Raw genomic sequence first — 15,363 nt, 5'->3', positions numbered from 1 at the left:
ATGAAGACTAAAAAATAACTGGCATTCAGAGACATGAAGGTCACTGATAGTCTTACCAACAAACACTTTTAATAGAGTTGTAGAGACATTAAAGGCCAACATGAGTTTAATGGTCATGAATTAGGTGAGAACAGCCATGAATTAAGTGAGGATAATTTTCTCCAGCCTTGTTCAACTACAAAGATGTAGGCAGACAAAACGCAGTTGTTATAAATATGTATTTCAAAGATGCAGGCAGAGAAGCAGTTTTTTTAGTGCATTTATATGAAATGTTGAGAAAATGCAGATTGGGATACTGAAAGTAGATTGATTGTTGCCTGAAGTGGTGGATGTGAACAGGGAATAAATGTGAAATGGCATAAAGAATCTTATGTGGAGAATGAAATGATCTGAAACTGATTTATGGTTGATGGTCACAACACTGCATAAAGTTATTAAAAATTATTGAATTAAACATGAGTTTTATGATATGTGAAATGTACCCAATAAAGTTGTTAAGAATAAATACACATATAATTAATAAAATGTATGCAACCAGTGGAATTTTCCACCAATAACCACTTGATGAGTAACTGTGTTTGATTTCACATTGAGCATACTTAATATATAACTTGCAGTTCTTGGGTTCAATGTTTATATTCAGTTGAAGATTTACAAATATGTTACTTATTTCTTAATTTGAAAATAACAAGCTGGAAAATTAAAATGCAATATTGTCATAGATCTAACATTTAAGACTTAATGAATTAAATTGAAAAATGGATTGGTTAAACAGTCTACATTATACAGCATTCTTAAATTTAAATAGTATACAAAACACTTAAAAAGACAAATCTAAGCATTAAGGGAAAATCATATCTTACTGTTTTCTGAGATGCAGAGTGTATGTTTTTTCATCAATTGTAATGATATAAATCACCTAAAATAAGGAAAATAAATGAAGATGATTCAGTAAATCAGAAATATATAAAGTAAACCAGTATACTTCACTCATGTCAACCAAAAAGTGATTCACTCAGGGGGTTGGGTTCAAGATAGAGATGTGGGAAGATCCTGAGCTTCCTCACTCCCAGGAACACAACAAATACACAACTACATAGAGAATAGTTTTCTATGTAAGAGACTACTATAAACAGTTATAAGCCAAAATTTGGACAACCTAGAAGAAACATATAAATTACCAGAGACACACAATCTTCCAAGACTGAATCATGAAGAAATAGAAAATCTGAATAGACCAATTACTAGTAAGGAGATTGAATCAATAATCAAAACCTCCCAACAAACAAAAGTCCACATGTCTTCAGTGGCGAATTCTACCAAATATTCAAAGATTTAATACCTATTCTTCTCAAACTCTTCCTAGAACTGAAGAAGAGGGAATACTTCCAAACTCATTTTATGAAGTCAGCATTACCTTGATACCGAAACCAGACAAGTACGCCACAAAAAAAGAAAAGTACAGGCTAAAGCTCTGATGGACATAGATGCAAAAAATCCCCAAGATATTAGCAAACCAAATTAGACAATACACTAAAAGGATCATATACCACAATGAAGTGGGATTTATTCCATGATGCAAGGATGATTCAACATCTGCCAGTCAGTCAACATGATATACAACAGTGATAAAATGAATAAAAATTGTATCAACATTTTAATAGGTGTAGAAAAAGTATTTGGTAAAATTCAACACCCAATTATGATAAAAACTTTTGACAAAGTGTGTATAGAGGGAACACACGTCAACATAATAAAGGCCATATGTGACAAATGCACAGCTAACATGCTTACTATTGCAGCTTTATTTGATATAGTGTTGGAAGTCCCAGCCACAGCAATTAGGCAACACAAGAAAGAAAACACACCCAAATTGGAAACAACCAAGTAAAACTGCAACTGTTTTCAGATGATGTGGTATTACACATAGAAAACCCTAACAGCTCTACAAAAAAACTGTTAAAACTAGTAACAAATCAGTGAAGTTTCAGGATACAAACTCAATATGCAAAAATATGTTAAATTTCTATATACTAATAAAGTAACAAAAAGAGAAATTAAGAAAACTATCCTATTTACAACTGCAACAAAAATAATAAAATACCTGTAAATAAATTTAACCAAGGAGGTAAAAAAATCTGTAAATTGAAAACTGTAAGATACTGATGAAAGAAATTAAAGAAGACACAAATAAATGGGGAGATATTTCATGTGCATAGGTTAGAATAGGATATTGTTAAAATGTACATATTACCTAAAGCAATCTACAGATTCAATGTGATCCCTATCAAAATTCCAATGGCATAGTTCACAGAACTACAAATAATTTTAAAATTTGTGTGGAACCACAAAAGATCCTGAATAGCTAAGGCAATATTGAGAAAGAACAACAAAGCTGGAGATATCACATCCTTGACTTCAAACTATAAAACGACAGTAATCAAAATAGTAAGGTACTGGCACAAAAATAGTCACATAAATCAAAGGAAGAGAATTGAGAGCCCAGAAATTAACCCACACACATATGGACAATTAATTTATGACAAAGGATCCAAGAACATATGATGGAGAAAGGAGAGTCCCTTCAAGAAATGGTGCTAGGGAAACTAGTCAGCCACATGCAAAAGAATGAGACTAGACCACTCTTTTACACTATACCTACAAATTAACTCAAAATGGATTAAAGACTCGCATGTAAGACCTGAAACCATAAAACTCCTAGAAGAAAATGTAGGTTTTCTTGACATCAGTCAAACTCCTAGGCAAACTCCTTGACATCACTTTCAGCATTTTTTTTGGATCTGACTCCAAAGGCAAGGGAAACCAAGGCAAAAATAAATGGAACTTTATCAAGCTGAAAAGCTTCTTCACAACAAAGGAAACCATCATTAAAACAAAAAGGCAACTAACTGAAAATCATACATCCAATAAGGAGTTAATATGCAAAACACAAAGAACTTAGACAGCTCTATACGATAAAAAATCCAATTTAAAAATGGGCATAGTATCAAAATAGGCTTTTTTTCTCAAACACTAACCACAGCCAGTCTGTGAAACAGTCAGAACACACACGTTTATTAAGCTTGTTGTTATATGGACACTACTTCATGGCACCCCAAAACAATTTCAACAGTAACATGAAAGATGACCATAACAAATAAAGTAATAATAAAAAATTTTGAAATACTGTGAGAATTACCAAAATGTGACAAAGATACAGGAAGTGAACAAATGCTGTTGGAAAAATAATGCCAACTGACTTGCTTGATGCAAGGTTGCTACAAAGTTCATTTTGTAAAAAATGCAATACTTGTGAAGCTCAAAAAGCAAAGTACAATAAAATGAGGTATGCCTTATATTATTATGCACATCTAGTCCGAGGAGCAAAAGATAAAACTATGAAGAAAAGTGAAGAAAGTCCATGGGACTTGTGGGAAACAATGAAAAAAACCCCAATATTTACCTTATGGAATTCTAGCAGGAGAAGAGAAAGAGAAAGGGACAGAAAGTATATTTAAAGCAATAATGACTGAAAATTTCCCAAACATGGGGAGAGAACTTGACATCAGATCCGTAAGTCCCAAAGGACACCAAATAGGTTGAACTTGAATAGGGCTACTCTGAGACACATTATAATTCACTTGTCAAAATTCAAAGACAAATAATTTAAAAGAAGCAAGAAAAAGAGAGAAGTTACAAACAAGGGGCTCCGCATAAGAGAGCGGAAATCTGATTGGCAGATTTCTTAACAGAAACTTTACAGGCCAGAAGAGAATGAGATGACGTCTTCAAAATACTGAAAAGAAAAAATTTGTCAACCAAGGATTCTACACACACAGCAAAACGATCCTTCAGAAATGAAAGAGGAAATATAAAAGACTTTACTGAACAACAAAAAACCCTAGGGAGTTCATTGACACTTGACCTACCTTAAAAGAAATTTAAAGGGATTTCTTTGAGAGAAAGTAAAGGATGCTAATTAATGTCACAAAAACATTAAAAAGACAGCATAAAATTCACTGGTAATGGCAAATATAGAGTCAAAATTAGATTCTGTAACATGGTACTGTTACAACTCTAGTTTAAAAGTTAATAAAAGAAACATAGTAAAAATAACCATAACTGTAATAATCTGTTATTATTTACACAATATGAAAATACATAAATTGTAACAACAATTAATTAAAATGTGAGTAGGAGGAGAAATATACGGGTAAAATTTAGGAAGCCTATTGATTTTAAGTTATCAGCTTAAAATAGGGTTTTATAATTTGAAGATGTTTTACGTAGGCCTCATGGTAACATTAAGGGGAAAACTTGTAGTAATTACACAAAAGAACAGGATAAAATGTCAAAGCATACTGACAGAAAAAGACAGCAGAATGAGAAACAAGGAACTATGAATCTACCAAATAGCCAGAAAACAATGCACAAAATGGCAATAGTAATGTGGGGCATGTTTGAAATTTGTAAATCACAGATCCACTACATCAATTGCCAGTATCTCTGGGACACTACACCAATTTCAGTCTCCTTATTACTTTCTTTATGCATTTATTTATATACCTTAATTCATAATAGTGTCAGGTCTTATGCAATTGGAAAAAATTTGTGTTTGGCTTCAGGTTAGGCAAATATCTCCATGTGTTTTTTATCTCTTATGGAATGTTATAGTTAAGCTTTATTTGTAAATCAGCCACATGATTTATAAAATTACATATAATGGGATAAAATCATTTTAAGTTGTAAGTAAGATGAATATTAACATATTACACAGTTATTATAACTTCTATCACCAGAAGTGTAAAAAGACAAACTGAGGCCCATTAATTTTTTTTTGTAATAAAAGAAACAATTTTATATGACTGAAAAGAGCACTCGATCACAAATGTAGACAGCAAGGGTCTAGCCCAGGTTCTCCCACTAACTGGGCATATCAAGGTGTCCAAGTTTTCTTGGTTAACTACAAAAGACAGTATTTAAATATATCATTAGATGAAAGCCTTTTAGAACAGAAACATTTCTGGAAAAATATACCTGCAATGAATGTTCTGAGAGTTTTACACATATTTTTAATCCTCATAAAAAGTGGTTAGAGGCACTTCATGGGAGGGGGTACAGGCAGATATTTTTATAGAAAAGACATGGAAGCAAAGCAAATAATTTAATTGGCTATTGCTTAAACACATGCCTTTTGGGAAAATTTAGTTATTTGGCTGTTTGTGAGTAGTTGTAGTTCTCATTTGTTCAGGTTCTGGTGCACTAATTTTGCCTTAGGCTTTGGTTTACTTATGGAGGCTACAGAAGGCACTAAAGCCACCCAGTCTAATGGCCTCCTTGTTTAACTCCAATCGTACATAGATGTACAAACATAAAATCAACAGTCAGCTGAAATATGCTGCTTAGATAGTTCTTCCCAAACTCTACCACAACAACTTGAACTTAGTATATACATATATATCCCAGTAGTCTTCTCCTGTCATTTATAATGTCAATACTTGATATAGGTGTAGCCTTAATTAAAGTCAAACATGACCAATGTAAATTAATTACAAAAGGAATGAAAAAGAGAAAAGCAGTTCTGATATTGAAGAGCTGGCTTGACACTATCAGTGAGCCTTGGTGTTCTGCTGTTGAGACAATTATGAATCAAGAGGAAAACAAGATCACTTTGCAATCATGTCTGAATACAAACAAAATATTAGTATTTTCCAAGCCAGAGAAAATGACCAAATAAGTCTTTCCTGGGCTAACATCAGATGCTGCTACTTCTTGACCAATTACAACTTTAGCACTGTATTAGGATTCCTTTCTCCTAGATGAGATTTATGAAGATACATAATCATTGAATTACCTCTATTTGCTAACCACATCCAAACCCCTAACACAAGTCAAAGTCTTATTAGGCCTATCTAACACCCCCTTGCTGACATGCCCCAGGGTTCCCTGTGGTGTATGTCCCCCTCACTGCAATGACTAATAAAGTACTGTTGTTCCACAACAGTCTTTGGCAGGAAGGCACAGACAGGAGGAAATAAACCCACTGTAACTGAGGTCAGCTCTCCTTAGCTGAGGGGTCTCTTCCCAGAGTTATTCCAATAATGGCATTATGGCTTCCACAAATATATCTGGGCAAACCCAAGAAAGTTCTGCATAATTACTGTAATATCACAAAATCCAAGCCATTGCTTTAGTGGAATATGTGCTTGTCATGACACACTGGAAGTCCATGAAAAAGAATCCTTTTAAGTCTAATTAAAAAAAAGAAATGGGGTAATAACAGATTAAAAGAAGAGAGCAAGAGAGACAAAGGGAGGTCTACTGTAAGAAATATGAGGAGAACAGACTTCCAATGGTAAAATAAATAAGTAACCGGGATGTAATGTATAGCATAAGGAATATAGTCAAGATATTGTAACAGCTTGGTAGGGTGATAGCTGGAACCTAGAATTATGTATATAAATGTTTTACCACTGTGTTGTACACTTGAAACTAATGTAATGTAATACTGTGCATCAACTACCCTTCAATAAAAAATAATAATTAAAAAAAAAAAAGAAATATGAGGAGAACAGTAAGCACACCCTACCACTGGAAAAATGGCTTCTGGAATTCCATACGGAATCCAGCAAGTGTAGACAAGTATGGACACAACACATCCTCCAGGGAAACCTGCACCCCACCACCGGAAAAATGGCTTCTGGAATTCCATACGGAATCCAGCAAGTGTAGACAAGTATGGACACAACACGTCCTCCAGGGAAACCTGTCTCATGTCCTGCACAGTTGCTATATGCATTGCGACAGGCAATCTGAAGTAAGCAATATCAAGTTTAAAGTGATTGTCCATGACAATTTAAAACAGAAAAACACAGAAGAAAAAAATATATAACTTTTACATAAGGAGTTTTTCAACAAAAGATAGTTTACTTAAAATGGAACTGAAGTCATATATTAAAGATTAAATTCCATGGCCTGAAACTTGTAGCTTTGACACCTTTAACATTTTTAATCGTCTTCTTAAGTACATATATATGTGTATTTGTGTGTGTATATATATATACCCTACACTAGGTTAACATGAGAATTAAATGAAATTAGTATGAAAATGCAACTTCTCAAAATTATTTTATTGTGATTTTCAAGTACAATCTCACATATATTTTATTTTTATTATGATCAGTAGAACACAGTCATGATGGGTTCAAATACTGTATTCCAAAACAGTTAATGGATTCTTAATTTTTGACTTACTTTTATTTCAAAATTTTTCCTTCAACCTGAAAAAATGTTCTCAGGGTTATGGACTAATACATGGACCACACCACATTAACCACATTGAAATCTAAACTCTTTATTGTGACTTCCAGTTTGTGAGATAAAACATTGTAACTATGCCAATTTGAAGCATTTTAATCAAGAAAATATTCAAGTCAAATGCTTTCAATTGAATCACTTTATTTTGTATTGCACGTAAGCAATTTTTCAACTTCTGTTTCCAGTTAATATTTATTTACTCTGATCTTTTTCATCATAATAGGGCAAATGTAACATTCTTAAGTGTTCCCCTTTCTTCGCCCACTGGTTTTACTAAGCCTGATGCTTCCAGGTCACACTTGTAGGTCTGAATTTTGCTCCTCACCAGTTTCTCTGCACTCAGTGGCCATGAACAAATGTTTATAAACTGCAGGCTGGACCATCGGTATGCTTATTCCATATTTATTTTTTCTTTTTCAGGTATGATTTCTGAGAAGCATTTGATATTTCTTGAACACTGCGATCATAAGAGACGCAGAGGAAAAGGGGACACAGGAACGAGCAGTGTGGGCAGGTTGGATCCAAATGCCCTGAGACGGGAGCACCGTGAAAACAGTTTGCTTGGCACGTGAATACAAATCAGTGCGATCAGACTTAACACAAAGATGAACAAACACTGTCTTAAAAATTTTAATTATCAAATATTCCTGAACCTTTACCTGCTTTTCTGAATCAACACTCTGGTTTGACCTTACTTTCCGTGGAACCGTGACATGCAGGAATATTCCTTCAGTCTCTGCAGTAAGGAAAAGTAAGAAAATCGGTGTTTTTGCAACAAGAACCGTGTCAGCCAAGCATGGGTTCTTAACCCTGAGTCCAGAGCCGGGTCTCAAATTGCAAGTAAACTGACCCCTGTGCGCCCACCCTCCTTGCGGTCCACAGCTTTCGCTGGATTTTCGGTGGCACATTGAAAACGGCTAAGGTATAAACAACAAAAAGAGACCGTGGACGCCCTGCTCCTCTGCGCAGCCGCGTCGGCCTACTGTCCCAGGGGTCTGAGCGGAACAGGCCAGGCGCCCCCCGGAGTCCCAGCCCCTCGGCCCGCGGGAGACGGGCCCGGAACCCCGGCTGCGGGTCAGCGGCCGCGTCCCGGAGTCCAGTCCCGCCGGGCGGGTGTCGGGCTGGTACCCGCGGGGACGCGCGAAGCGAGCGGCGGGCGGGGATCCCCGGGCCTCACCCAGACGGGCGGGCGACGGCGCCAGCCCGGAGAGCAGGCCGAGCAGGCCGAGCAGCAGCAGCATGGCCGGGGCGTCGCTGCGGACCGTTTGCGGCCCCAGGCTCGCGGCGGGCGCGGGGCGACGCTGACCGGCTGGCGTCCTGGCCTGAGGGGCGCGGGCGACGCGACCCGCGCCGCCTGCAGCCGCGGGGTAATTGCCAGCCTCGCGGCCCGGGTCTCCGGCGCTGCGTCCGCCCGGCGGGGGGCAGAGGAAGGAGCCCCGCGAACGTCTGTGTGGAAGGTTTCTGCCCCCCGTCCCCGACCCCCCCCCGGGGCGCTCTGACCCGGCGGCCCCGTGGGCACTGACGAAGGCGTGCGCGGCGCCGGGCGGCACGCGGAGGGGCACCCGTCTCGGTGAGAGGAAGACGGGGCGCCCGGCCCCGGGGCAAGGACATCGCGCCCGGACAAGCTGGGCCTCGGGGCGAAGGAGCAGCCAGCCCGGCGCCCCCGGGACCGAGGCTCCTGCATCCCGCCTCACCTGAGGCCCAGGTAGCACAAGGTTACCTACTACCCGGGGCTCAGCGGTGGCAATTCCCGAAGGCGGGATGAGTGCTGGCGACTCTCTGGGCGCCCGGCGCCGGCCTTCCCGCGGCCCCTCCTCTCAGTACTCCAAAGCCCAGAGCGGAGAGGGCAGGGGAGCCCTGAGCTCCCGGCGGGGCGCGGGCTGCGGGGTCCTTTCCGCGGCGGGAGCAGCGGGCGGCCCGGCACCCCGCGCGGCGGCGGCGGGCAGAGGGGGTTCAGCGGGATGGGGGGCCTCCGAGTCCCCCGAGGGGCGGAGCCGCCTGCTTCCTCCCAGGGGATCGCGGCGGCAGGAAGAGCCCGCAGCCCGCAGCCTATGTGCTGTCACTCCCAGGATTTATTTGGGTTTGTGAAATTGAGAGCTTGGAGCCACAACAAAAGGAATGAAGAGCCGATTGTTTTTTCTCGTTCTTGCATCAGGTCAGGTAATGGTGAGGGTCTTGGTAATACCTTTTCTCCAACCTATGGCTTTTAACATTATTCTTTAGTCACTGTTGTAAAAGAAATATAGAAAAATAGAAATGCTAAGTTTTGACTGTCAACAAAGCTGTCAAATTTTACTATGCAACCACAGGTGTAGCAAGTATTTAGTATAAAAGACGCTGGTTATACTGTCACCATCTATGCCTGTGTCTGCGAAATTTGCAAACCCGTTTCTTTTTCCTTATCGTCTGTGAAGCCACATTAAAAGGAATATTATAACCTGGAGTTTATGTGTGTTTCATGTACACAGTCTCTACAGTTCACATGGTAAAAGAAAATCAGCAAGAAAACAGAGAGGACAAGAACAATAAAAATATGTGAGGAAATAGATAATAATTACTGTTAATTTGTCTATTTTTATCTGCAGAGGAAGAGTACTTCCAAAAGTCCTCCGTGCATTTCCAACACATGTTCCACACACACATGTTCAAAACCACACTCATCCCTCACTCCCTCCACTCAGTCACTCTAGCCCTAGAGCCTTAAGTACGGGAGTTCATGGATGGCTGATAACATCAGTTAACATTATCTATTTCTAAATTACTTTAAAACAAAATTGACATCAAACTCTTTGTTCTAGTCTCTGTTTTAGTATATTAAATTGGAAGATAGGAATCTGGATGATGAAATATGGGAATAATAGTTTTCTTATACTAAAGTATTGCTAAAAATGTAATAAAATTTCTCATGATTTTATTTTGTCAATAGTTTGATCCCTTTAATTCACCTTTTATCTCTACGACTGGTTGCTGTCATTGCTGTCTTCTGACAGAGATCTGTGTAAGAGAAATAGCATTATTTTTAGGGTTAGGAAACACTGTAGCCTTAAAGTCAAGTAAAAATGCTAGATTTGTAGTAATTACTCAATTAACAATTACCAATATCCACCTTCCTTCCCATATCCCACTCATTGATCATATATTCTACTGTTCAGTCTCTTTCTAATGTAAATCTAATTTTCAAAGAAGTTAAGCATGTTTAAAATTTCAAACTAAAAATCCATGTAGTACTTTTCTCTATTTTGTCTACATGGAAGACAGAATGAGATGTTAATATATCTATGATATGATGATACTTCCCCAAAGTTAGAAAGATAATTTAAATGTAAATCTTAAAATTCTTAAATTATCATATCTGTAATTATACTATTTCTATCAAATAACTATGTGAATAACTAACTTCACTTTCATTATTGTGACCTGTAAGGAGGCTTCTGTGTCTTTTCACAAATGTAACATTCAGTTACATTTGGTGGTATTTTCACAGCCTCCATTTTTTCTTGGGCTCCTTCCCACACCCAGTGCCTGATGAGGAGGAAGAGTGTCTGGTGCTCAGGTTCCCCCTACGTGGCTTCAGTTCCTGGGCCACAGGTGAGGTCAGGTTTGAGCACCTCACTCAGGGGTGTAAATCCAGCAGAACACTGGCTGAATTTAGGTCCACCTGCACAGCTAGCTCCTTCTGTCTCCTGGAGTAGGAACTACAAGGCATTGGCTGTGGACAGATTATTGGTGTTTTATTTGAAAATGAATCTAGAAAGGATTCAGGAAGGTCTGCTGGGCCACGTGCAAGCAGAGCAGTCATTTTGGAGAGAAAGGCCACAGACCAGGACGTGATGTCGACCATAAGGCCCTTGGGAAACGGGAGCAGGACCTGGTTCCCAACCAGCCAGGCTGTCGCCACCCTTTGGGCATCAGCTCCACGTCATCTCTTACCTGTGCAGCCCGAAACCACTTATTGCTGCTCTGAAACTGAGGCTGTCAGGACCAGATTTTGTTACTCCCTTAGGCCACAGAAGTCAGGTTACTTCTAGCAACCACTGAGGTTTGTCCAAGGTGCCTTAAATAAGAGCACAGGGAGATTCTGCCAGACAGCCTTCCATCCAGTCCACTTAGAGCAACTGGATGGTGATTATGTAAATGACCATGTGCATCATGCAGAATTCTACCCTGACTTTAACTGGGTGTTACTAACTTGTGGGTAAATAAAACTAACTAACTTGGGAAACAGAGGTGTTGATGGAAGTTTTTTTATACCATAATTTTATCTCCATCTACACAAGTGAGAGACAGACATTTTCCTTTAGTTTGGAGGAATGAGACCCATTTACTTATCCTTACTTTGGCATTCTCATTTTCCTAAATATTCACTAAGCAAATTGTGGTTTGTATTCGTGTTGTAATGAAAAAACTCTGAAGTAAAATAAGTCAAAAAGACAAATAATGATCTCACTCATATGTGGAATCTAAGCATTAAAAACAAAAGCAAGCAGATAGATACAGAGAACAGACTGTTGGCAGGAGCAGGGGGTGGGCTAAATGAGTGAAGAGGGTCAACAGGTACAAGCTTACAAAATAAAAATTAAAAAGTCATGGTGATGTAATGCACAACATACGGACTACACTTACTAAGAGAATACATCTTAAAAATCATCATAAGAAAAGAGCTTTTTTTGACTACATTCAGTGACACATGTTAACTGTATGTCATGTCACGCTGATCATTTCACAGTGTGTATGTATCACCTCCTTATGTCGGACACCCAAAATATGTCATCTCCCAGTCATACCTAATGAGAATGAAGACCTAACCAAGCTCTGCTCTACAAAGCAACAGCTATGCAAGTACCTTAATTCTAATTTTAGAAACATATGAGCAATATTATATTAATTAAGTGTTAAATGGGCAGTGTTCTGTCTCATGTTCTCTCCCTCCTTCTTGGTCATCTTATAGTTTTTCCACCTTCTCCATATTCTAGTCACCAAACCTGCTTCCCTGTATGTATTGATCTCCTTGGCACAAATGAATGGCAATGCGGGGAATGGGGTTGCTTGGAGAGCAGCCAGAACCTCCTACAGAAACTCTAGCCCACGTGGCTTCCTGTGTGAACGGCACTGAGCACTGACTGCGTACTTTCAGTTGGTTCTGGTCCTATAAGAACAGGAAGGATACCAAACATTCTGAAATCTGAAAACGACACTGGGATATACTCAGATAATATTTCTAAACATTAGCCCAATCCATCCAAGAGCACTTACTTGTAGTACTTCGGAATTACATCTGAATTCTTCCCATAATGCATTTTAAATATTATATAAAAAATTTGTACTTACCCTCCACTTGTTGTTGCCTCTCTTTTCCAAAATCTCATTTTATTCCATTTAAGAACAATGACGGCCATTAAAATAAGGAAAGGTAGAAAAACATAGAAACTGATCAAGGCCATTTCTTCAAGGAGCAGAACATGGTTTCACAAAATTTTTACCTGAAAACATGAGAGTGCCTTTTAACATTTCAAAAATGATATTCAATGCATACTAGTCATTTGCATTATATAAACTGGGGATTCAGATAATACAGTCAGAAAATGAATAAACTTAATTTTAAAAGTGTTTTTCCTCAAAGGGCTTTATATATTTGTCATCTCTGTATCTCTCTCTCACTGTCTTTCAACATAACTGACATAAATTTATTTTAAATTACATATTTACATAACATATAATATACATGTGATATATTGTTCTATATACTAATGTATTTTCTTCTATCATATTCCATCCTATAAATTGCTTAGAATGCATTAAATTGATATTTATCCTAAGTACATACTTAAAAAATAGGGCAAGAAAGAACTATTTTACAAGTGATTTAATGAAAAATTATTGACATAATGGAAGATTAATTTAAAAAAACAATCAATGATAGCAGACTAGGTTAAATTTCCATACTATCTGTATAAGATGATATTGTTCAAATTTTGACTATTAATTTAAAAAATAGATTTTCCTCTAGATGTTATAAAGACAGCACAATTAGAAAAATATATGGAAATTTGTTTCAATTAAATGGAAGAAATAAATCAGGTGACTAAAATACAAAAAATTAAATTAAGCTGTCAAAATTATCACAAAAACAACTATGATGGTATTAAATACAAATGAATGCCCCTGACAAAAAGTGATTTCCCTAAAAGAAGGTGATTCAGGATGTTTTATATATTACAGTAAGGAAATTGGCACAAATGTGCAGAAATACTGAAATGGAGCCACTGTGCAGCAGTGTTGTGCTGGGGTGGAACCCACCATGGAAAGTTCTGCTCTCCCTGCCTCATCCGTCAGAAAAGGTCACTGCCCCATTAGTGTGCCTTCACAAAAGTGACCATTTTGTAAGTGGAGCTTCCCTCTCATGTGCTTAATCACTCCAACGGCTGATAAAAGAAATTGGACCTAATTATTATTGGATTAATTGGGTACTATCCATTACCCCAAGGAAGAAAGACAGGGCTTCCACTTTGGCCAGGATTAAATTTTTCCAGTACGTGGTGCCAACCAAGCCCTTTCATAAGAAAATAGAAAACAGGGCAAAATACATGAGGGAAATGGTTTCTGGATTTCAACAGGACATCGGAAACTCTAACATCTGAAGGAAGGAAAACATGAGGGTGTGTTTATGAAAATACAATTCTACCTGTGGCCAATCGGCTGATCTGAGCACAGAGAATCACAGGCCTGAGCAAAACACAGCATTCTCACTGCGTTCAGGAGGCAAAGGCTCTGTTCTCAGCAGCAGAAATGGCTGGGATCTGCAGGGCGGCACTGGAGAGGAAGATTCTCTGCTCACTGAGGCCTGCAGAAGCGCTGGGAGTCTCCTGGAAGTTCCTGGCAGAGAGAGAAGGACAATACAGACACAGAGTATGGGACAATCTTATGGGACAATCTGCAGCTGATTATTAGACAGCAGCTTTTACTAGTTCAAGAATAGAAAGGAGAGACTAGAGTTTGAGCAGTGCTGGAAACAGAGACCAAGGAGATCCCAATTTCTCCGCAGCCTCACTAGTAACACATGTTACCTGTGTCATTAATAATCATTCTATTGAGTGTGGGGTAGTGCCTCATTGTGGTTTTGATTTGCATTTTCCTAAGATGTTGAGCATGGGCTTATTGAGCATTTATGTTTCCTCTTTGGTGATGTATTTCTTTAAAGCCCTTCCCAATTTTAATTGCACCTTGTCTTTTTTATGGACTTATAAGTGCTTTTTATATATTCTGGATATAATTCCCACATGAGATAAAAGATTTGCTAATATGTGTATCCCATGTTGTAGTTTTTCTTTCACTTTCTTAGACGTACCATAGACAGCACAAAAATTCTTAATCTTGATGTAGTTCAATCAGTCTCTTGCTTCTTTGTGCTCCGGTGTCTTCTATAACAGCCTGTGCCAAGGTAACAAAGATTTCCTTATACGTGTTCTGTTTTATAAGTTTATAAAACTTATAAACTTATAAGTTTTGGATCTATGATCCATTTTCAGTTAACTTTTGTGATTGTTATAATGTAGCAATCTAACTTCTTTCCTTTGCATGTGTATATCTACTTGTCCCAACACCAATTGTTGGAAAGACCACTGAATTGCCTTGGCACCCTTGCCAAAAATCAGTGACTGTAAGTATGTGGTTTCATTTCTGTAAAATTCATCCATAAGTTTAATACAACTTGTATCAAAATCACAGCAATATTTTTTGTATACACAGACAAGCTTATTCTAAAATGTGTATGGAAAGGAAAGACCCTAGAATAGCCAAGACAACTTGGAAAAGAAGAGTAAAGGGAGAGGAATCGCTTTCCCAATGTTAAACACTACTGTACAACTACAATAATCAGAACAGTGTAGCACTGGTGGAGAGAATGACAACTGAACAGAGAACTGAAAAGTACGGCAACATGAAAATGTCCAGTTAATTTTTGATAAGGTGCAAAAAACAAATGGATGAGTCAGCTTTATCAAAGAACTGTGCTGGAGAAATTGGACACCCATTAACCAAAAAATTAAT

General features: G+C 38.3%; 1 protein-coding gene and 1 long non-coding RNA gene across 4 annotated transcripts in view; both read right to left on the bottom strand.

The window, feature by feature from the left end:
* Window positions 1-10,185, bottom strand: part of ADAM18 (ADAM metallopeptidase domain 18) — a 68,529-nt gene extending 58,344 nt beyond the window's left edge. For 2 of the 3 annotated variants that reach the window (XR_008998723.1, XM_057505225.1), the window contains exons 1-3: window positions 8,495-10,185; window positions 7,977-8,053; window positions 864-919 (exon numbers count right to left, since the gene is read on the bottom strand). Coding sequence is in view for 2 of the 3 variants with exons in the window: in XM_057505225.1 (XP_057361208.1) it covers window positions 864-919; window positions 7,977-8,053; window positions 8,495-8,558 (197 nt within the window). In the remaining variant the exon portion in view is untranslated. The remainder of the gene's footprint in view (window positions 1-863; window positions 920-7,976; window positions 8,054-8,494) is intronic. The other variant, XM_057505224.1, reaches the window with a different exon arrangement.
* Window positions 10,186-10,747: 562 nt separating this feature from the next.
* LOC130684378 (uncharacterized) lies at window positions 10,748-14,408 on the bottom strand. The gene is made up of 3 exons (XR_008998625.1): window positions 14,000-14,408; window positions 12,646-12,797; window positions 10,748-12,463 (listed from the first exon to the last, which is right to left on the bottom strand). It is a non-coding gene; the product is annotated as an uncharacterized LOC130684378 (long non-coding RNA).
* Between the last annotated feature and the right edge of the window lie 955 nt (window positions 14,409-15,363).

This window comes from Manis pentadactyla, chromosome 7 (genome assembly GCF_030020395.1).
Source record: "Manis pentadactyla isolate mManPen7 chromosome 7, mManPen7.hap1, whole genome shotgun sequence".
In the NCBI taxonomy this organism is placed as follows: domain Eukaryota; kingdom Metazoa; phylum Chordata; class Mammalia; order Pholidota; family Manidae; genus Manis; species Manis pentadactyla.
Note: the sequence above shows the minus strand (reverse complement) of the source record. Positions and strands in the feature narration are given on the sequence as shown.